General features: G+C 52.7%; 1 protein-coding gene across 6 annotated transcripts in view; it reads left to right on the forward strand.

Annotated features, from left to right (window-relative positions):
* Nucleotides 1–18,187, forward strand: part of Arid3a (AT-rich interaction domain 3A) — a 40,956-nt gene extending 22,769 nt beyond the window's left edge. For 5 of the 6 annotated variants that reach the window (XM_070008484.1, XM_070008483.1, XM_070008486.1 and 2 more), the window contains exons 4-9: nt 5,970–6,042; nt 10,318–10,501; nt 11,141–11,388; nt 12,974–13,270; nt 15,775–15,876; nt 17,235–18,187. In XM_070008484.1, the coding sequence (XP_069864585.1) occupies nt 5,970–6,042; nt 10,318–10,501; nt 11,141–11,388; nt 12,974–13,270; nt 15,775–15,876; nt 17,235–17,440 (1,110 nt within the window). In that variant the 3' untranslated portion in view covers nt 17,441–18,187. The remainder of the gene's footprint in view (nt 1–5,969; nt 6,043–10,317; nt 10,502–11,140; nt 11,389–12,973; nt 13,271–15,774; nt 15,877–17,234) is intronic. The other variant, XM_070008489.1, reaches the window with a different exon arrangement.
* The last annotated feature ends 3,584 nt before the right edge of the window (nt 18,188–21,771 follow it).

Raw genomic sequence — 21,771 nt, forward strand, 5'->3', positions numbered from 1 at the left:
ATGTCTGATCCCAAATGCAGGCGCTCAGAAGTAGGTAAGATGACAGAATGCACGATCCCACTTCAGCTGGAGGTAGACGCCGCCCAGAGGTCCTCGGGTGGATGAGTGGAGGGACCCTGAGGACACAGATGGGCTCAGCAGGACACAGACACTAAGGGCCCACGGAATGGAGCTGCATCCATAGGAAACATCCAGAACAGGACGTGGAGCCAGGGACTGGGGAAGGGACAGGTGGCCGAGAGGTCATACCACAGTCAGAGTTAAACTGCTCACTTTGCATTAGGTGATACCATATGATCTGAGTTTTAGGTCAATACTTTCTATGTGTGTGCAAGTCATGGGGTTTGAACTCAGGACCTGAGCGCTGTCCCTGAGCTCTTCAGCTCAAGGCAAGGACTCTACTACTTGAGCCACAGCCACTTCCAGTTTTCTAGTGGTTTAATTGGAGATCAGACCCTCATAGACTTTCCTGCTCAGGCTGGCTTTGAACTGGGATCCTCAGATCTCAGCCTCCTGAGTAGCTCGGATTACAGGCGTGAGCCACCAGTGCCCTGCTCCTGAGCTTCTTTTTGCTCACGGCTAGCACTCTACCACTTGAGCCACAGCACCGCTTCTGGTTTTTGAGTGGTTAATTGGAGATAAGAGTCTCATGGAGACTTTTCTGCCCAGGATGGCTTCAAATTGTGATCCTCAGATCTCAACCTCCTGAAAAGCTAGGATTATAGGGGTGATTACAGTGGTTGGCCTGTCCCTTAATTTTTTTGTTTAAGGCTGCTGTTCACTTCCAGCTTTTCGGTGCTTAATTAGAGATAAGAGTCTCATAGACTTTCCTGCCTGGCTGGCTGGCTTCGAACATGAACCTCAGATCTTGGTCTCCTGAGTAGCTAGGATTATAGGAGTGAGTCTTGGGCCGGGCCCTCATTCTTAGGGGTTACCTCTAAACCTGTCCTGATTTTTTTTTTCCTTGTCTTCCTGATCTCTTGCAGACTGTTAGGGCCATGCCCAACTGGAAGGTCCTCATTCTTGGGGTCCACCCTCCCCAACGACTGGGTACCTCCTCTCCAGGTGGGGCCCTGTGGACTTTGGAGTCGTGGGGAGACTGCAGGGGGCCAGGACAGACCCTCCCTGGGGGAGCAAAGGTCCTGCCAGGGGGGCCCTGTGGGCGGAAGGCCGTTTCTTTATAGCCTGGGCCCCTAATCTACAGACACCACTGGGGCTGCTGCCCAGGTGGGGCCCAGCTGGGGCCAAACACAGCAGTCATGTGACCCTGGGCAGCTGGTCTGGGGTCCAGCCTGGCCTAGGGAAGAGCTGCCTTCTCCCCTCCCCTGCCTTTCTTTCCCGTCCTCTCTCCTTTCCCTTCCCCTCCTCTCCCCTCCTTCTCTCTTCAGTCCCTACCCTGGTCCTAGTTGGTTTTGTGGATTTTCTTGAAAGCTCTAAAGCATTTTCTAAGCCATGATTGAGTACCCAGTTCCCAAGACTTCCCCCCACCCCCCAGACCCAGCTGATGATGCCCTGCCCACTCCCAAATGGCCCTGGGGACATTGATCAGCCAGATCAACCACATAACTGCCCCCCCCCCAAATAAAACCCCAACCCAGGAACTGTTTGTCCTTCAGGGCTGGGGTGTGTGTGGGGGGAGTGGTCCTCATTTTTTCCTTCTCTACCCAAGGCCACACCTAGCCCTGGCCACACCTGAGCTCTGGGTTCTGCTTTATGTAATGGGCTGGCACTGTTCTCTGTCCCCCTATTGTCTCCCCACACCCTCACCCCCAGGAGTGGCCTGAGCAAAGCGGGGAGGGGAGAGGCCGGGGACCAGGTGACTCTCATTGGTGCAGAATGCTAGGCAGGAAAGGGGGAAAAAAGCATGGAGGGTTGAGGGGGGGACGAGCAAGCCCTGCAGAGAATCAGAATTGCATTTAGGGCAGAGGCTACAGCCAGTGTAAAGGCCCTGGGGTGTGTGTTTTGCTCAAAAAGCAGCTCCACTAGGTTAGAGCAGATGGGAGGGGGTGGACTGGTGGGAGCCAGGGAAGGCTGTGTGGGGGGGGGTTGGGTCATTCTCAGCCAACTGGAATAGCCCCTTTGCTCCCAGGTCCCTGTGGTTCAGCAAAAGGAGAGGGAGGGTCCACTTGGCCTCACCCTATCTGTGCCTCAGTTTCCCCATCTATAAAAGGCGGCTCAATTTTGATGTCCACAGACTGACAAGCTCTATCCTGGGAAGTGTGTCCTGCCCTCTGCCTAGTCCCCTGACAGGGAGTGTGTGTGTGTATACGTGTGTGTGCGTGCACACAAGTGCATATGTGTGCACGTGCACCAGTACTGGGGCTTGAGCTCTCTCTCATACTTGGCATTTTTTCTTTTGCTTGATTGATGCTCTACCACTTGAGCCGTACCTCCACTTGTAACTCCTTTGCTGGCTAGTTGGGCATCAGAGTCCCTCAGATTTTTCTGCCTGGGCTGGCTTTAAACCGTGAGCCTCAGATCTCAGCCTCCTGAGAAGCTAGGATTGCAGGCGTGAGCCACCAGTGCCTGGCAGGGTTTGAGACTCTAGGGCAGATGAGCCACCAATTACCCATGTTTTGAAAGACTTGGGTTCCCCTTTGGTCTGAGAACCAAGGCAGTACCAGGCCTGGGCTTGACTTAGGACATTTTGGGGCCACAAATATCACCTTTGCTTTCCCCCCACAAGATTAGGGCGGCCTGGACACTGTCATATGAGGCCCTGGCCAGCTGTCCAGGGCGGGATACACCCTGCAGGGGAGCGGATCTGGGGCCCAGAGCCCCATAAAGCTGGGCAGCCTTTACTACCCAGCTTTGTTGTCAGCTTTCTACATTAAAGCTGCCTCTTCCACCAGCAGCTGGGGGCCCCCCACGAGTCTCCCCTTCTTTATGGCCTGAAGTCAATGGCCCAGATCCACAGGGGTCCATCGGTGCCCTGCCACTGGCCCCTCATCCACCATTTGGCTTGGGGTTTAATGGCTCCGTTCATCTTTCCTGGGCAACTAAATTGATCCAGCTATTTCTGCCCCAGCCTCAGTTTCCCTGCTGGGACTGGAGGCCTTATGGTTCTAGGTGTTCAGAGTAAAGCTGTTGTATCTCTATCCTTTACGTTCTGGGGGAGAGGTGGGGAAACTGAGCAAGAAGGGACCCACCCAGGAGATCTCAGTGGGCTATGGGCCTGGGAACGGCCTGGGGCGTCCAGGCCTTGGGCCTGGAGGAGGATGTCCATCTGGGCTGGGAAGGGCCTGTCCTGCCTCCGTTAGCACCTGGGGCTTGGTTCCTGGGCTTGGGGCCACCACCCCAGTTCCTCCCTCTATAACCACATTTACATTTGTCTCTGCATCCTCCCGAGCTTGCCGATGCAATTCCACCCCACTCCATTTTACCTGAAGACATCCCCAAAAGACCCTTCTCCCCAAAACAGTCCTGTCCTGAGCTTCTGCCTGACAAGATTGTGTGTGTGCACGCGCACCGCACCCACACAGAGACTAGGACTCAGAGCGTCACGCTCAATCGCTTGGCTTTTTTGCTCAAGGCTAGCACTCTTACTACTTGAGCCACAGCTCCACTTCCGGCTTTTTCTGTGATTAATTGGAGATAAGAGTCTCCTGGACTTTCCTGCCCGGGCTGGCTTTGAACCATGATCTTCAGATCTCAGCCTCCTGAGTAGCTAGGGTTATAGGAGTGAGCCACCAGCATCCGGCTCCATGATGGGACCTTGATTGGCCCAGGCAGCGGTGGCTTTGGGCCTGTCCCTCACAGTTCTATCTAATGTTACTTCCCTCTCTGCCCTTCCTGCGGGTCGGTTTGAGGAACATTTATTAAGTGACTGCTGTATGCCGGGCCCAGTGTAAAACAATCACAGACACCAGCATGAAGCCACAGGCTCTGAGGATGAAAAGTGGAGGAAAGCCCCGGGCTAGTGCAGTGGAGGGAGCCGGCTGGGGTGGACACATCAGGCCACCGTGTGTGTGTGTGTGTGTGTGTGTGTGTGTGTGTGTGTGTGTGTGTGTGTGTGTGTGTGTGTGTGTGTGTGTGTGTGTGTGCGCGCGCGCGCACGCACGCGCATGCATGTGTACAGTGTGTGCACGCCCAGAGGCAGGTCCTGCATGGCCAGCTGGGTCTACCTGCAGGCCCCACCCCTCAGGCAGCTCAAGGGGAATGGGCCTCCCAGGCCACCATAAATCAGCACAGGAATGCGGGCAGGCCAGTCTGGTGCTGGCCGGGGGTGGGGAACAGACAAAGGCCCGAGCAGCTGGCCTCTGCACAGACTCCACCACCCAGGATAGAAGGCCTGGACTCCTCTTGCCCTCTCTTTCTGGAAAGTCCACTCTCCCCCCTCCACCCCACCCCATTCCTCTTTTTGTCTCCATTACACAGATGGGGAAACTGAGGCCCGACAAGGGGCAGATTAGCAAAAGGGTGGCAAGGAAATGTCCCAGTAGTCAGTACTGAGCTCAGGCCCTGGGGCCCCTGCACTTGGGACAGGACTAATGACTGATTATCCTAGCTGAGACCCTAATTGGTGGTTTCAAGACCCCCCACAGTGGGCAGGCCTGCTTTCCTAAGAGCTTAATTTGAAACCTGGTATTTTGGCTCTGCCCTTCCTCAGTAAATTGGCCCCCTCCCTGATCTTCACTTTCTAATTACCTCTGCCCGCTTCCCCTTGAGCTCACCAACCCCTGCCCATCTTCCAGAACCTCTTTGTGTGTGCTGCTGATCCCAAAAGCCCGGCCCCCAGCCCCTTCCCACGCCACCCCCTGGCCACAGCCTTGCCATACTGAAGGCTCGCTTTCTTTTTTTTGTCAGTCATAGGGCTTGAACTTGGGGCTCTACAACTTTGAGCCACAGTGCCACTTCCCATTTTCTGGTAGTTTATTGGAGATAAAGAGTCTCAAGGACTTTCCTACCCAGGCCGGCTTTGAACTATGATCCTCAGAGCTCAGCCTCCTGAATAGCTAGGATGACAGGGGTGAGCCTCTGGTGCCCAGCTTTGAAGGCTCACTTTCTAGGCAGTGATGAGACCCCAGGGACTCAGCTGCTAGGACCAGAACCAGTTGGAGCTCAGGGACAAAGGTTCACCACATTCCCAGCTCTGGCTTCATACTTGCCATGCCTCAGTTTCCTCATCTGTCTCTTAGGAGCAAAAGTGCTGTGTGTTTCTCCTCCCTGGTCTGCATCTGTCTCTATGTGAGCCTGGTGGTGGTTGCTGTCAGGGTGGGCTGAATTGTGTCACACACCCATTAAGGATTGTATGGAGCCAGGTGCTAGTCGGTGGCTCCTGCCTGTAATCCTGGCTACTAAGGAGGCTGAGATCTGTGGGTCATGGTTCAAAGCCAGCCAGGGCAGAGAAGTCCATGAGATTCATCTCCAATGAACCAGCAAAAACAAAGAAGTGGAACTGAGGCTCACAGTGCTGTAGTGTGCCAACCTTAAGCAAAAAAGCTCAGGGACAGCGCCCAGGCCCTGAGTTCAAGCCCCAGGATCAGCACCAAAAAAAAAAAAAAAAAAAAAAAGGAACAGGATGGAAGCCCAAGGAACTGGTTGGAATTAGGATCTTTCAGATAGAATTAGTAGTGATGGAGATGGGAACGTGTCAGCATACAGATTGGGGTGACAGCCGCAAGCCCCCCAGAGGCTCTGGGACCCCAAGCTCTGGCAGAGTCAGAAAGGACCTCTGTTAGCTTGTGGTGGGGGCTGCTGTGGTCTGCTCCCTCTCCCCGCTGCAGAACTGAGTTTCAGCCTCCAGGCGGGGATCGATTCCTGTTATTTGCATCGCCTCCCCTTTGAATTTGTGGGCTTTGTCTGTCCTTCCCCAGCCCCAGATGCTCCCACTTACACCCCTTGATTGTGGCATCAGCCTCCTGGGCTGCTTTGCGACAGCTCAGGGAAAATCAGGGAGTCCCTTGGTCACCCCATGTCGTGGGGACATGGCTCCTGTCCTCCGCTGACCCCTTCCCCTCTCTCCACAGCTCTATGAACTTGATGGGGACCCCAAGAGGAAGGAGTTTCTGGATGATTTGTTCAGCTTCATGCAGAAGCGAGGTGAGTCTACTGTCTGCCAAGTGTGCCCGCAGTAGGGTCTGGATGTGGAGTCAGATGGGGGAAGCAAAGGTCTTGCCATGAGGTCTAATCGTGGAGGCAGGGTGAGGTCCTGCCATAGGGTCTAATGGAGGAGGTGAGATACTGCTGACAGAGTCTGATGGAGGAGGCAGGGTCCTAATGTGGAGTCTGATAGGGAGAGCCATCCCAGAATTCAAGGCTCCCTTTCTTTTTCTTTTTTCTTTTTGCCAGTCCTGGGTTTGAACAGAGGGTCTGGGTGCTGTTGAGCCACAATTCCAGTCCCAGCTTTCTGGTGGTTCTTTGGAGATAAGAGTCTTACAAACTTTCCTGCCCAGGCTGGCTTTAAACCATGATCCTCAGACCACAGCCTTCTGAGTAGCTAGGATGACAGGCGTGAGCCACCAGCACCCAGCTTAGGCTCTCTACTTTGAGATACCTACAGGGTAAGAAGGGGGGGTCCCTGCTTCCAGTACTGCCCCCCCAAAGCTGTGGCCTACAGGTGAGGGACAGGGCCAGCCTTTTTTGGGGAGTGGGTTCCGATACCTGGTGGACCTTACAAGGCCCTGTGCTTGTTGGTCCTGCAGGTGCTAATTCAGTTTGAGATTCCAGGCCCGGCCTAGCCCCCACTCCCTCTAATGAGCCTCAGTTTCTCCCTCGGCAGCACAGATGCTACAGCTCGTTCCTGCTGTGTTCTAGTGCCCCCAAATTCAAGGTCCAGTGAGATCCCAGACACGCACTAGTGCAAGGCTGCTGGTGTGTTGCACATTGACTGAGCATACCGTACCGGCTGAGCCACCTTGCCTCTCGACCCACTTTGTCCCTGCAGGGGTGGCACAGCCACCCGAGAGGCGAGAAACCATGGGGTGACCCCTCCAGCGCACACCCGCCAAGGACAAGTCTAGACAGGTGTGTCGTGGTGGAGAAATTGAGGCCTAGGACATATGCGTGCGTGCATATGTGCGTGCGTGTGTGCGTGTGTGTGTGTGTGTGTGTGCGTGCGTGTGTGTGTGTGTGTGAAGGGCCATAAGCAATGTTCCCAACATTTGCTTCCAGGTCCTGGCCCATTGTGTGAGGATCCCAGGGTGCCCTCTCTCCCCTGCTTAGGGTAACCCCTGGACTGGGGTAGTTACCAGTCTGCTTTTTAGGGCAGGAAACTGAGGCCCAAGGCGGGGCTGTGGCCTGGGGGCCCCTGGAGCAGGAAGGGGTGGAGGGGACAGAGTCCAGTCCCAGGGGAGCCTGTGGTCCAGCAGCTTGTAGCTGGGGGCCCTCGCAGGGGCTGCCCCAGCCCGCTGTGTGCCCGCCCCTGCCTCTCCCTGGGCTTGTACTGGCCTTGTGTAAACACAGCCGCCAGGCCAGGCCGGAAGGGAAAGGAGAAAGGGGGGGCTGTGGCCTCCAGACCCCCCTGCCCAGCTCAGTGGCCTCTTAGTTAACCCCTCCTGTGCCGGGGTGGGGCATCTAGGTCCAGTCACTGGGTGGAGGCTCCTCTATCTTATCCTCAGGCCCCAACTCAGACCAGGCCTGCTGCCTCTTGTGTGGCCAGAGAGATCACCCTGGTCTCTTTTATCATCGGTCCACACCTGCACGTGAGCCCCTCTGACCCCTCAGCTGGGGCCTCCAGTTCCCAGGCTTAGAGGGGACCACATTGCTCTGCTCTCAGTGGCCCAGTCTGGTGTTCCAAAAATGAGTTTCCTGTGCATGTGGTCAGCAAGGCCAGGGAGCCAGATGCTTCAGTTGAACCCCTGTTCACACAGAGTCACGAGGATCTGTGTCCATCACTACTAACAAACTCCTATGCTTCCCTCAGAACCCCACCTCAAAATCTCTGCTATCTTTCTAGACTCTTTCCCCCTTAGGTGTTCTTTGGGGCTGAGAATTTGTCCAGCTCCCCACCCTTATTCTCTTTCCTACATGTCCTTTTTATTTCACTTGGTTGAGCTGGGAGGTGGTCCCAGAAATACCCACCATAGGGTGAGACTTACACCTAAACCCCTAGACTATTGGCAGGGGAGGGGGCATGGCAGTTGCCACCCTACTTTTCAAGGCAGGAAACTGAGGCCCCAGGGCCTCATGAACCCAGATAGTAATTTTTTTGGGCAGGGGAGTGGGGGGCGGGGGCGGTTATGGGGCTTGATCTCTGAGCCTAGGCGCTGTCCTTCAGCTCTTCAGCTCAAAGCACACACTCTACCACTTGAGCCACAACACCACTTCTGGTTTTCTGCTGGTTTTATTTGGAGATAAGAGTCTCATGGACTTTCCTGCCCGGGCTGGCTTTGAACCACAATCCTCAGATCTCAGCCTCCTGAGTAACTAGGGTTATAGGCAGGAGCCACCGGCGCCTGGCTTTTATTTTTTTAATTGTTACTATAAAGGTGATAAACAGAGGGGTTACGATTATGTAAGTCAGGTGAAGAGTACACTTCTTTCTGGACAATGTCACCCCTCTCTCACTCTCTCCCAGTTTTCCCCTCCCATCACCCACTCACAAGTTGTCAGTCCTGGGGCTCGAACTCAGGGGCCTGGGCACCATCCCTGAGCTTCTTTTGCTTAAGGCTATTATTGCTCTACCACTTGAGTCACAACATCACTTCTGGCTTTAACTATTTATCTGGTATTAAGGAACGGAACCCAGGGCTTCATGCATGCTAGGCAAGCACTCTACCACTGAGCCACCTTCCCAGCCCGAGAATTCACTTTCAAATGTAGTGTTTTCAGTGTTCAGTGAGTACCGCTGCTGCTTTTGTTCACCCTTGGTCCCTCCAAATCGTTTTGTTTTGAAAGGGAAAAAGATCTTCCAAACTAGATGTATCTCAGAAGTCTTGAAATGTGGGGTCCCATCGACACCTCTCACTGTCTCAGCAGCTCACCCCATCCTCCCTCAGGCTCCCAGTCTTACAGTGCAGTCCTCCTAGGAGGCTCTGTTCTTTATGTCCTCCACAGCGGGGTAGGGGGTGCTGAGGTCCTGAGTAGGGCAGGAGTTGTATGTATACGGCTGAGATCTGGAGCTGCTGCTTCTCTCTCTCGTATTGTTTCCTCTGTGTGTGTATGTTCGTGTGTGTGTGTGTGTGTGTGTGTGTGTGTGTGTGTGTGTGTGTGTGTGTGTACGTGCATGCATGTGCGCACACCTGCACACACCTCTCCTGTGGTTTGAACTTGGGGCCTGGTCACTGTCCCTGAACGTTTTTGCTCAAGACTAGCTCGCTACCACTGGAGCCACAGCTCCACTTCCAACTTCTTTGATAGTGTAGTAAGCAATAAGAGTCTGACAGACTTTGCTCTTCTGACTGGCTTCAAACCAGGATCTTCAAATCTCAGCCTCCTGAGTAGCTAGGGTTACAGGTGGGAGCCACCCCCCCCTGACCGTAGTGTTGTTAATGAGTGATGTATGCCAGGCGAGGTGCGGGGGACTCTGCATAGAACAGATTGCCGGTAGAGACCATAGTCAGTAAACAGATGGCTTCCTGAGCCCAGAATTTCAGACATGGAGGATGTTTGGGTCAGGCTTCTCCTGTCCTTAAGCCCAGGCTGCGCCCACCTCTGTTGAGTATGAGGGAAAGACAGAGGAAGCATGTACAAAGGCCCTAGGAAGTCTAGGTGAGCAGAAAGGCTGGGGGGTGGGGGTGACTGTCTGTAACGGGCATGGGGTAGTGAAGTTGAAGGCAGGGCAGAGCAGACATTGACTTGGTGGTAGGCCCACCACCTCCCTCCCAGGCCTGGCCCACCATTCTCTGTTCTTTAAACTGAAAGCCAAGTTAGCTCAACCCTCCCTGCCCCCACTGAGCCTGCACAGCCCCTGGGGGACAGAGACGTGGAGGGAGGGGCCCTGGGGATTGAAGGCTGTGTTGTTTTGGCAGCTGTTGTGGTTAGAGACACGGGGAGGGGGGCAGTAACAAAGGCCTGTGGGTCCCCTGCGTGTCCCCAAATGGCCATGCTGTCCCCTCCTCATCTTGCCCCCTCCCCTCCCTTGAGGCTTGCATTGTCCGCCAAGGCAGGAGCTCGTGGAGACCGGAGTGCAGCGACCTCTGTAGGGCGCTTTGTAGGGGGCACCCATCCCGGGGATGCTGGGCCATATACCTGGGCACGTACGGCTGTCACAACTGAGGGTCTCCTCCGTGGAACGGACACGCTGCAGGGCCCAGGATATCCCCAACAGGGTACAAGAGCGCAGGCCAGCTGTGCACCAGAGGCCCCTGCCTACGCTCACCAGGCCCGGCGGCGCCCATGGCAACAGCTGGCCTCACCCGCGTCCCCTCCCCACAGGCACGCCCGTCAACCGGATCCCCATCATGGCCAAGCAGGTGCTGGACCTGTTCATGTTGTATGTGCTGGTGACAGAGAAGGGCGGCCTTGTGGAGGTTATCAACAAGAAGCTGTGGCGGGAGATCACCAAAGGCCTCAACCTCCCTACCTCCATCACCAGCGCTGCCTTCACCCTGCGCACCCAGTGAGCGGTGGGCGGACGGGGGCAGCGTGGGAGTGGGAGGGTGACCAGAAGACTCGGAACCCCGGGGAAAGACCATGAACTCGGGTTCTGTGGGTCATGGGGAAGGCCTTGAGAGTCACCACCTCTCTTCCTGGGCTAGCCTGCCACCCTCTCTAGACTAGCCTTCTGCCTCCCTTTCTGAGCTAGCCCACCACCTCCCTTCTTTTTTTTTTCTTTTCTTTTTGGTGGTTGTCAGTTGTGGGGCTTGAACTCTGGGCCTGGGCGCTGTCCCTCAGCTCTTCAGCTCTAGGCAAGTGCTCTACCACTTGAGTGAGCCACAGCACTACTTCCTGTTTTCTGGTGGTTAATTGAAGTCTCTCATGGACTTTCCTGCCCGGGCTGGCTTTGAACTAGGATCCTCAGATCTCAGCCTTCTGAGTAGCTAGGATGACGGGTGTGAGCCACCGTCGCCCACCCCCACCTCCCTTCTTGGATTAGCAGACAGCCTTCCCTCCTGGGCTGGCCACCCACCTCCCTTCATGGCTAGGCAGAGAGGCACAGCAGCCCTAGGGAGACGGGATGGTGCCACACCACAGGGCTTGGTGGAAGGCCATGGGAGCCTTGGTCAGCCTAGTCACCACCCCTCTCCTCTCTCTGCAGGTATATGAAGTATCTATACCCCTATGAGTGTGAGAGGCGGGGCCTGAGTAGCCCCAACGAGCTCCAGGCCGCCATCGACAGCAACCGAAGGGAGGGTCGGCGCCAGAGCTTTGGAGGCTCACTCTTTGCCTATTCGCCTGGTGGGGCCCATAGCATGCTGTCCTCGCCCAAGATTCCTGTGCCCTCCCTAGGTCTGGCTGCCAGCACCAATGGCAGCTCCATCACCCCAGCCCCCAAGATCAAAAAAGGTGAGGGGCTATTAGGGGCCTGGGACTGGGTGCCAGACCACCTTGGGTCTGGATAAATCTCATAACCATAAACCCAAAGTGAGCAAGAAAGAGGGTTTCCAGCAGATATTACCAATCATTTCCAACTGACCACTACTGTACCCATGCAGACATTACCAATCAGTCATTTCCAGCTAACCACTACTGTACCCATCCAGGCATTACCAATCAGTCATTTCCAGCTGATCACTAATGTACCTGTCCAGGCATTACCAATCAGTTACCACCTCTCCAATCCCATGTCTGCACCTGGTAGACAATCATCAATCAGTGCTTATTTCCCAGTTCAGTGCCAAGGCAGACATCATATATCAAGTGCCATTTTCTATCTTCTATCCATGGCAGACATTGCTAATTAGGTGCTGTTTTTCATGTCCACACGGAGATAGATTGAGAGTACTGTGTATCCTTTCCTAATCTGGACACATCAATTGTAGCCCTCATCTCTGGAGCATGACAGATGTTCTTAGTTGATCACTATGTTCTTTCCCTCTGAGCTTTGAAATCCTCAACACACTGACTCAGGCAGACTTGTGGAAATTGTCCTAGTATGTATCATTTTGATCCTTAAACCATGTAAATCAATTGCTAGGCACCCCTGGGGAAAGTCACTGCGCTTTTCTGAGCTGGCTACTGGATATTTATGGAGTTTGTAGGGTCTTGGGTGTAAAACATACCCCAGTGTGTGCTGGTAAACTCCCCATCCGTGACAGACGTTAGCAGTTGATGGCAGGCTTTTCTCCTACTCAGCCTCTGAGTCCTTTCTAACACAGAAACAGCAACAGCAGATGCTACTGTAATGGTAATTAAACATCAGCCATGTCAAAGCCTCACACTGGGGTGGGGAGAAGACAGTGATGGACAAGATAGGTGCTGATGAGATCCACTGGCCACAGTGTCAAGAGATAGATCCACAAAGATGGAAGGCAAATCCATGACTGCAGGGGGCTCCTTCGAGTCAAAAGCAGATTTACAGACTCAAAAGCTTGCAGGCATGGGCATAGAGTGTGCAGAAGCCTATAGCAAAGAGCCTGACAAGTAGAAGCAACGTCATGCATGACTGCGGGAGGGAAGTGGTCAGGGAGAAAAGAGAGCAGGGGTCAGAGTAGGACATCTGAATCATGGGATTGTTTTGTTTTAGCCCAAGAAGAGGAGAGTCTTTATGGATTTCTTTATTTATTTTGCTGGTCCTGGGGCTTGAACTCAGGGCCTGGGTGCTGTCCCTGAGCTCTTGTGCTCAAAGCTGATGCTCTACCACTCGAGCCATAGCTCCACTTCTGGTTGTTCTGGTAGTTCATTGGAGACAAGGGTCTTCATGGACTTTTCGGCCCGGGGTTGGCTTCAAACTGTGATCCTCAGCTCTCAGCCTCCTGAGTAGCTGGGATGATAGGTGTGAGCACCAGATCTGGCTTAGACAGCCTGACTTCCTCCTCATCCACCCATCCACTTCCTCCGCAGAAGAACGGTCTGTCCCCCTCATGCCTTGGGTAGAAGTGGGGGCCAGGCCCTCTGGGCCTCTCCAACCGCCTGCTTTTCTTCTGTCTAGAGGAGGATTCAGCCCTTCCTATCACAGTCCCGGGCCGCTTGCCTGTGTCCCTGGCAGGCCACCCCGTGGTGGCAGCTCAAGCAGCTGCTGTGCAAGCGGCAGCAGCCCAAGCAGCCGTGGCAGCCCAGGCCGCCGCCCTGGAGCAACTTCGGGAGAAACTGGAGTCTGGGGAGCCTCCTGAAAAGAAGATGGCCCTGGTGGCAGATGAACACCAGCGGCTCATGCAGCGAGCCCTACAGCAGAACTTCCTGGCCATGACAGCCCAGCTGCCCATGAGCATCCGTATCAACAGCCAAGGTACCACCCACTGCCCAGGCCCTCTGTGTCTCCTTTGTAGCAGACAAAATAAGAGCTTGAGAGCCATCCTAAGACCAAATCAATAAGACCCCCAAAAAAGGGCAAACTAGGAAGAAAAAAGAAAAGATACAGGGGAGGAACAGCAACAGGTAGAGCTAGTAAATTCACATAAAGAGCTGTTCAGGCTGGGAAGGTGGCTTAGTGGTAGAATGCTCGCCTAGCATGCATGAAGCCCTGGGTTCAATTCCTCAGTACCACATACACAGAAAAAGCTGGAAGTGGTGCTGGAGCTCAAATGGTAGAGTGCTAGCCTTGAGCAAAAGAAGCTCAGGGACAGTGCCCAGGCCCTGAGTTCAAGTCCCAAGATTGGCAAAAAAACAACCCCAAACCGTTCAGTTCCATCCCACTGGGGATCTACAAGTTATTGGAATTTAATATCAGGTGATTGGCATCATTATAATCTCAGCACTCAGGAGGCTGGTGCAGGAAAATTGAGTTTCCAGCAGCCTGGGCTACATAACGAGACCCTGTCTCAAAAATGTGAAGGATTAGCTGGACATTGGTGGCTCCTGCCTATAATCCTAGCTACTCAGAAAGCTGAGATCTTTTTTTTTTGTCATGGGGCTTGAACTCGGCCTGGGCACTGTCCCTCAGCTCTTCAGCTCAAGGCAAGTGCTCTACCACTTGAGCCACAGCACCACTTCTGGTTTTCTAGTGGTTTTTTGCAGATAAGAGTCTCACAGAAAGCAGGGCGCTGGTGGCTCACATAGAAGAACATCTGCCTGCTGGGTGCCGGTGGCTCACACCTGTAATCCTAGCTACTCAGGAGCCTGAGATCTGAGGATCACGGTTCAAAGCCAGCCTGGACAGGAAAGACCGTGAGACTCCTATCTCCAATAAACCACCAGAAAACTGGAAGTGGCGCTGTAGCTCAAGTAGTAGAGTGCTTGCCTTGAGCTGAAGAGCTGAGGGATAGCGCCCAGGCCCAGAGTTCAAGCCCCACGAACGACAAAAAAAAAAAAAAAAAAAAGTCTCACAGACTTTCCTGCTGGGGCTGGCTTTAAGCCAGGATCCTCAGATCTCAGCCTCCTGAGTAGCTAGGATTACAGGTGTGAGCCACCGGCAACCGGCCTGAAGAGTACACTTTTGAAGCCAGCCAGGGCGGGGGTGTTCTTGGGATTCTGATCTCTAATTAACCAGCAAAAAGTTGGAAGTGGAGGTGTGGCTTGAAGTGTGCCAGCTTTGTGTTGATAAAGCTAAGTATAAGAGCTAGGTTCAAGCCCAGTACCAGCATCAGGTTGTATTTGCATAAGACCTGCATACCACATATTTATTTAGCTGGCTCATTGAACTTGATACAATGTTGGCTGTGTGCACAGAGTTGTTACACTGTATTATGTAGGGATTAATAACATGTTCTCTTCAGAAGCTACTTGGTTTGTTGTTGTTGTTGTTGTTTTTAATACTAAGGTTGGAGTCCAGTGCCCTGGATATGCCAGGCAGATGCTCTGTTTTTTTTTTTCTTTTTTGGTCATGGCGCTTGAGCTCAGGGCCTGGGCACTGTCCATGAGCTCTTTTGCCCAAGCGCTTTGCCCAAGGCTAGCGCTCTACCACTTTGAGCCACAACACTGCTTCCGGTTTCCTGGTAGTTAATTGGAAATGAGTCTCACAGACTTTCCTGCCTTGGCTGGCTTTGAACCTCAGTCCTCAGATCTCAGCCTGATAAGTAGCTTGGATTACAGGTGTGAGCCACCGGCACCCAGCAGGCAGATGTTCTTCTATGTGAGCCATGCTACCAGCCCCAGATATAATTGTCTTTCTGAATATTTTCAATCCCCAGTTCATTAAATTCAAAGATGTAGAACCCACAGATAGGTAAAAGGAAATGTCATTTTTTGTTTCCATGGAGCTTGAATTTGGGACTTTCTGCTTTTTGGGGGGGGGGTTCGGTTGTGGGGCCTGAACTCTGGGCCTGGGTGCTGTCCCTCAGCTCTTCAGCTCAAGGCTAGCGCTCTACCACTTGAGCCACAGTGCCACTTCCGGCTTTTTTCTTTTTGCATATGTAGTGCTGAGGAATCAAACCTAGGGCCTCATGCATGCAAGGCAAGCACTCTACCACTGAGCCACCTTTCCAGCCCCCAGGACTTTGTGCTTTAAAGAGTTTGTTAATCTGGTACTCTACCACTTTAGCCAGGCCTCCCATTCTGCTTTTGACTGATTATTATTATGGACTTTTCTGCACGAGCTGACCTCAAACCAAGAGAATCTTCCAGATTCTCAGCCTCCTGAGTAGCTAGGATTATAAGATGTGAGCCAGTTGGCATGGAGCTAAATAAGTCCTGATTTATTAGCAGTGCTGGACGTGGAACCCAGAATCTGGTGGGGAGAGAGGAGGCAAATCTCTCAAACTAAACAAAGCCAAGTGACTGAGACACCCAAAGGAGGAAGTTGCCACAAAGCATTTGTCCCTTAAATGGCCCTGTTCTTGTTCCCTTCTCTCCCAGCAGCCTCTGAGAACCGCCAGGACTCTGCCATGAGCCTGACCAGCACCAACGGCAGCAACAGTATTAGCATGTCGGTGGAGATCAATGGTATCATGTACACAGGTAGGGACCAGAGGCCAGGCTGCCTGTGGGATGGACCCAGCTCTTGCCTGCTGGAGCCCAGGCATGGGGCTCAGGGAGCGGGGGAGCCACTGGCAGTAAAAGGAGCAGGAGCACAGTCATCTCTATTGTGTATTCTTTCTCCTTTCGCAAGTGGTTTCTTTTTTCTTCTTCTTCTTCTTCTTCTTCTTCTTCTTCTTCTTCTTCTTCTTCTTCTTCTTCTTCTTCTTCTTCTTCTTCTTCTTCTCCTTCTTCTTCTTCTTCCTCTTCTTCTTCCTCTTCTTCCTCCTCCTCCTCATCCTCCTCCTCCTCCTCCTCCTCCTCCTCCTCCTCCTCCTCCTCCTCCTCCTCCTCCTCCTCCTCTTCTTCTTCTTCTTCTTTTTTTATTTTTGTTGTTGTTGTTGGTCATGGGGCTTGAACTCTGGGCCTGGGCGCTGTCCCTCAGCTCTTCAACTCAAGGCTAGCATTCTACCACTAGAACAGCTCCACTTTCCATTTTCTGAGTGGTTTATTGGAGATAAGAGTCTCATGGACTTTTGTTCCAGGGCTGGCTTTGAACTGTGATCCTCAGATCTCAGCCTCCTGAGTAGCTAGGATTATAGGCGTGAGCCTCTGGTGCCTGGCTTCTTCTTTTTGTGTCAGTCCTGGGGCTTGAACTCAGGACCTGGGCGCTGTCCCTAAGCTTCTTTTGCTCATGCTCTACCACTTGGACCCATCTATAGCTCCACTTCCAGTTATTTTTGGTAGTTTAGTGGAGATAAGAGTCTCACAGACTTTCCTGTCCATGCTGGCTTCAAACTTCGATCCTCACATCCCAGCCTCCAGAGTAGCTAATATTACAGACATGAGCCCCCCAGTGCCTGACTTGCTTTAGTTATTCTGTAGATATTTTCTCACATGTTTGCTTGAGGGCAGCCTCTGACCGTGATGCTCCTAAGTACACTTCTCCCATGACTAGGATGACAGGCATGAACACCACACCTGGTTTGTGGCTTGAGATGAGTCTCATGAACTTGTATGCTTGAGCCTTAAGCCAGATCTGTGCCTTCCAGGTAGCTGAGATTACAGGCTGGAGCCACTGCACCCCATCCATCCCCTAGTTTCCTTCATAGTGGAATTAGGCCATGACTCACAGTAGCCACTGGGAGGCGCTCCTGACACAGTACAGCCTGGTTTGCTTGGTGGACAGTCTCAGGGGGTCAGAGCCATTCCTGTCTGGTGGATCTAGGGATGGATTTTTTTTTTTTTTTTTGAGGGGGATTGTCTTTGCCTGAAAAGAGTCAAGAAGCTTGTTATTTCTGGTGACATCTGCTTGGGGACCCAACCCTCAGTGACTTGTTTCTCTCCTGTTCTCCTATCAGGAGTGCTCTTTGCCCAGCCACCGGCCCCCACACCGCCCTCAGCACCCAGCAAAGGTGGTGGCAGTGGGGGTACAGGTAACAACAACACTGGCAACAGAGGAGGAGCGAGCGGAATCAGCAGCAACAGTGGGGGCAGCCAGGCGGGGCCCACGGGGCTGTCTGCGCCGCCCCCCACATCCTCTACCTCAAATAACGCCTTGCCTTAATTTACCACATCGCATTGCTGCCCACCCAATAGCTCCTTGGAATCGCCCATGCCTCCTCCCCTCCCCCCTGCAGGAGGTGCCAAGCTCTTCCCCCCTCACAGGGTAGGGGGTCCTGGCAGCCAACCATGGCAGGGGCCAGAAAGGCGAAAATGCGGGTGGGGGAGGGTAGAGATCCACAATGGTGCCACAATAACGCCAAAAAAAAAAAAAAAAAGAAAGAAAAAGAAAGGAAAAAAAAAGGAGAGGAAAAAATATAGATATATATACATACATACATATATATATAAATATAAATATAAAGCAAATTTAATAAAACAGGGGAAAACCAAGGAACACTTGAATTTGTAAGGTTTTGGACATTCAGAAAAATGGATTGCGAGGACCACCACAAGATAGGCGTGGCCCCCCTCCCTGGGAGGCCGGGTCCCACCCTGGGGTCCAAGTCAACCTATTTATTACCTCATGCATTGCTGTAGTGTGCAGTTCTCAGTTCGGCTGGGTTTTTATTATTTTTATTTTATCTTATTTTTATTCATCACACATTCACACCAGCTCCTTCCTTGCGTTGAAGGAAACCCCTGAGCCATCGTCACAAAAAAAAAAAAAAACAACTTTTTTTTTTTTCTGTTGCTTTAGGAACTATGAATTTTCTTTTTCTCTAAAAAAAAAAAAAATGAAGAAAAAAAAGAAATAGTGACACTCAAAAAAAAAAATCTAAGGATTTTTTTAAGAGGTTTTGGAGGGGGGTGGTTAGCTTTGTAAATACTTATTTTATTCTGGGGGGGTGGGGAAGCTTCAGACTTAGGATATCTATATAGTTCTATATCTATATATTTGTGTTCTTTCAGGGAATATGATCTTGGAAAAGGAAACAAAAAGGCAAAAAAATCCAACCCAGTAATAACCTGTTTAATCTTTCCGGTAACTGGCTTGGGTTATTTTGGGTGTGTGTGTGGGGGGGGTCCCTGTGTGGCTGGCAAGCCTGGAACACTGGATCTTGGCACTCAGGGGGCTGTGGCGATCTCCATGACTTGCCTGCCAGCACTGTCTGCACACCTGGGTGTTGGACGTAGAAAGTTCTGGAAAGGGGTGTGTGAGGGAGGACCTTGCCTGTCTCAGGGATGATCTGCTGGGCTGCTTTGGGGGACTATCAATATGGGGGTGATTGGGTGAAGCTAGGCCTAGCTCAGGGTGAGGATTTTAGGGCCTCAGCCTTGCCAGCACCCCTACTTCTCATCTCCTTTCTCTTTCTGTCTTCTCCCTGCCCCTTTTTAGCATGGGGTGGCCAGCTCCTGTGGCCTAGGGGACAGTCATTAAAAGTGGCAGCAGCCTGGGACACAGAAGGCCCCTGACCCCGCCAGGAGCTGCTGGGTCTTTCTGCCAGTGTCTCTGCCAGGGTCCTCTGGCACCAGCAAAGCAGCACGTGATGGCTGCACTGGGTTTTGGTGTCTTGTGGCAGGGAGTCAACCTGGCTGTCCCTTGTGGCCCCAAGATGTCTTAATGGGGCCCCTGGGAGGCTGGCGTAAGGAGAAGCTGCTGCGGGAGTTTGGAGCCCTCGGAGCCCCTTTCTCTGGGGTGGGGGCGGGGCGTCCATGCCCCCAGCCCAACTTCTCTTTCTTAGTTCCCCCCACACCACATACCAGGGAAGGGGGCAGGGGCCCTTATTTCTTTCTAAATCTCAGGGTGATCAATACACTCCCCTCCCTTCATTTCCAGGGGAGGGGATGGTAGCCTCTTTTTGACTTTTCTTTCTGGAAGTTTCTGCCCTACCCCATGTAGGGAGGTGGGGGTGGGGGCAAGGCGGGTGTGTTCGCAGCACAATCATTCCTGGAAAATGGGTACTTTTGATTCCCCAGACTCAGTCCTTTCCCTTCAGAGCTGTCTGAATTCTGGCTGCATTTGGTTGTGTGGCCAGGCTCTGCCCTTCCCGCCCAGGGTTTCAGCCGGGCTGTCCCTGGGCCTGCCAGGCTGGGGCACCTTGGGGGGGAGAGGGGGGAAGGAATGTCCTCTGCACATTTCTGTCTACCTCAGGTCTTTTTTGATGCCAAAAAAAAAATACCATGTTCTGCCTGCCTCCTCTCCCATCCTCCAGCTCATCTTCCCCCCTCCCCCTCCCCAAGAGGGACCAAGAGTCACCTCCATCTCCATCCCCCCTCATGGCAGTTGGATATCTCCCAGGTGGTCTTGGAGGGATTGATGGGGGGGATCCTGCCTGGGCAGAACTGGACCCCTAACTGGGGACCCTGAGCCTGTGGGTCATAGTGTGGGACAGATGGCTGAGGAGGGGGAAGGCTTTGCAGCTTGGGAAATGAAGGGGGTCTGTGTGACCCCTGGGCTCTTCCAGAGGCCTCCCCTTGAGTCTCCAGCCATCTCCCATCCACCACCTACCCTGGGTTTAGAAAGGGGCATATTGGGGTAGGGGTGTCGTCAGCACCCCTTTATGCAAATGATGGGAGAGGCCGGGCCTGGGCCTGTGCACCGTACATCTGGCACCATGCATGGAGTTTGAAAGGTGATAGAGGGGAACTCCAAACTCAGGGCAAAGAGAGGCTGTGGAAAGCGGGTCTGGAGGGTGGGGCCGCTATCCTTGGATAGGCTGTTTCCAGAATGTTCCTTGTGGCCCTTTCTGCTGTCATGGAGCTGGCTGACCAGCTGTGGGGATGGCTGGGTTAGGTTTGTTTTTGTTTATTTTTTTGAGTTGTGCATTTTCTGTATAGTCACATTTTTCCCCCCTTTTATTCTATCGGCTTTGTTCCTCCCTCCCCCCAATTTTGGCTTTTGCATTCCCCCCCCCCCCCTCTTTTGGCAAACATGAAAACAGCCTTGTTCCACTTTCAAATCTGTGACATTTCAGTTTCTCCGGGGCTTTGTCAGAAGGCGTGCCGACCACGCCCAAACTCAGGTAAAAGAAAAATAAACTTAAAGAAAATAAAGGTTATAAACTGCTCTCTACCTCCGGCTGGGCCTGCAGTCATCCTGTGGAAAGACAGGGAGGCTGCTACAACTTCAGTTGTCCAGAACATTCAGGTATTAAAAGGAAAAAAAAAAAAAAAAAAAAGGAAAAAAAATTGAAAAGACCAAAAAAAAAAAAAAAAAGGTGCGATTTTGAAATTTAAAAAAAACACTGAAAGTTTACATTTTATAACATTATTATGCAGATTGTATTTAAAGCTCAGAAATATTTAAGACAATTGTAACCCCTGTAAAGCTGATGAGATATTAAAACCAGACAAAACACTTCTGACTTTAACAGACTGTGTCTTGAGCTGTTTTTTTTTTGGGGGGGGCAGTGAATGTAGGTACCTTGGCCCCATGATACTGGGAGAAGGGGTTCTCACCTAGCTGTTAATTCCAGGAGGGAAATACCCTCCCCACCTCCCAAATTCCCGGCAAAACATGCATCTCAGGGGACTCAGCTAGGTTGCCAGCGGGGAGTATGGAGGCTGGGGGTACTGCTCCAAACCCTTCAGGATCTAGGACACCCCACTAGTCACAAATGTCCACAAAGTCTGCAGTAAACCATAGCTGAGGTGATTCCCCTCCTGGTCCTGTGGCCTACAGTGCCTCACTGGACACCTGACCCCATTTTCGGGGTTGAAGGGTACCAGATGAGGGCCACATGTCCTGTCCTCAGACATCCCATAACACCTCTGTAAGAAGACTGTGGGGATCCCATCACTCCTCGGCGGTCTGGTGCTGCCGTCGGGCCTTTGCACAGCTTATTCTTCATGCCTGAAATCTCCTCCCTGCCTTCCTCTTTGGAAGGGAGCTTTAGGCCTGTGTGACAGGTATGTCATCATCATCTGGGCCAGATCCACGTGACCTTTCGCTCCTGCTCAGATCAGCCAGTGAGAGCCGCCTCCCTGTGGAGCGGGCTTCCCGCCTCACCCCACGGATCTGCACTATGCCCAGAGGAGGCCCCCAGTTCCCAGGGGCATCCTTTCCCCTCCTGACAACTGAGAGAGAGCGAGCGAGTGTGTGTGTGTGTGTGTGCGCGCACACACACACACACAGATCCTCAGAGCCTGGGAGCCATCCCTGAGCTTTTGCATGGCTGATGCTCTATCACTTGAGCCACAGCTCCACTTCCAGCTTTTGAGTGGTTAATGGGAAGTAAGTCTCACTGACTTTCCTGCCTAGGCCAGCTTTGAACCACAATCCACAGATCTCTGCCTCCTGGGAAGTTAGAATTACAGGCATTAGCCTCCATTTAAGCCACAGCTCTACTTATGGCTTTTTCTGAGGACTTTGTTGGAGATAATGAGTCTCATGGACTTTCCTGCCTAGGCTGGCTTCGAATTGTGATCCTCAGATCCCAGCCTCCTGAGTGG

The sequence above is a fragment of the Dipodomys merriami genome, unplaced genomic scaffold, assembly GCF_024711535.1.
Source record: "Dipodomys merriami isolate MVZ:Mamm:240054 unplaced genomic scaffold, mDipMer1.0.p SCAF_70, whole genome shotgun sequence".
Taxonomy (NCBI): domain Eukaryota; kingdom Metazoa; phylum Chordata; class Mammalia; order Rodentia; family Heteromyidae; genus Dipodomys; species Dipodomys merriami.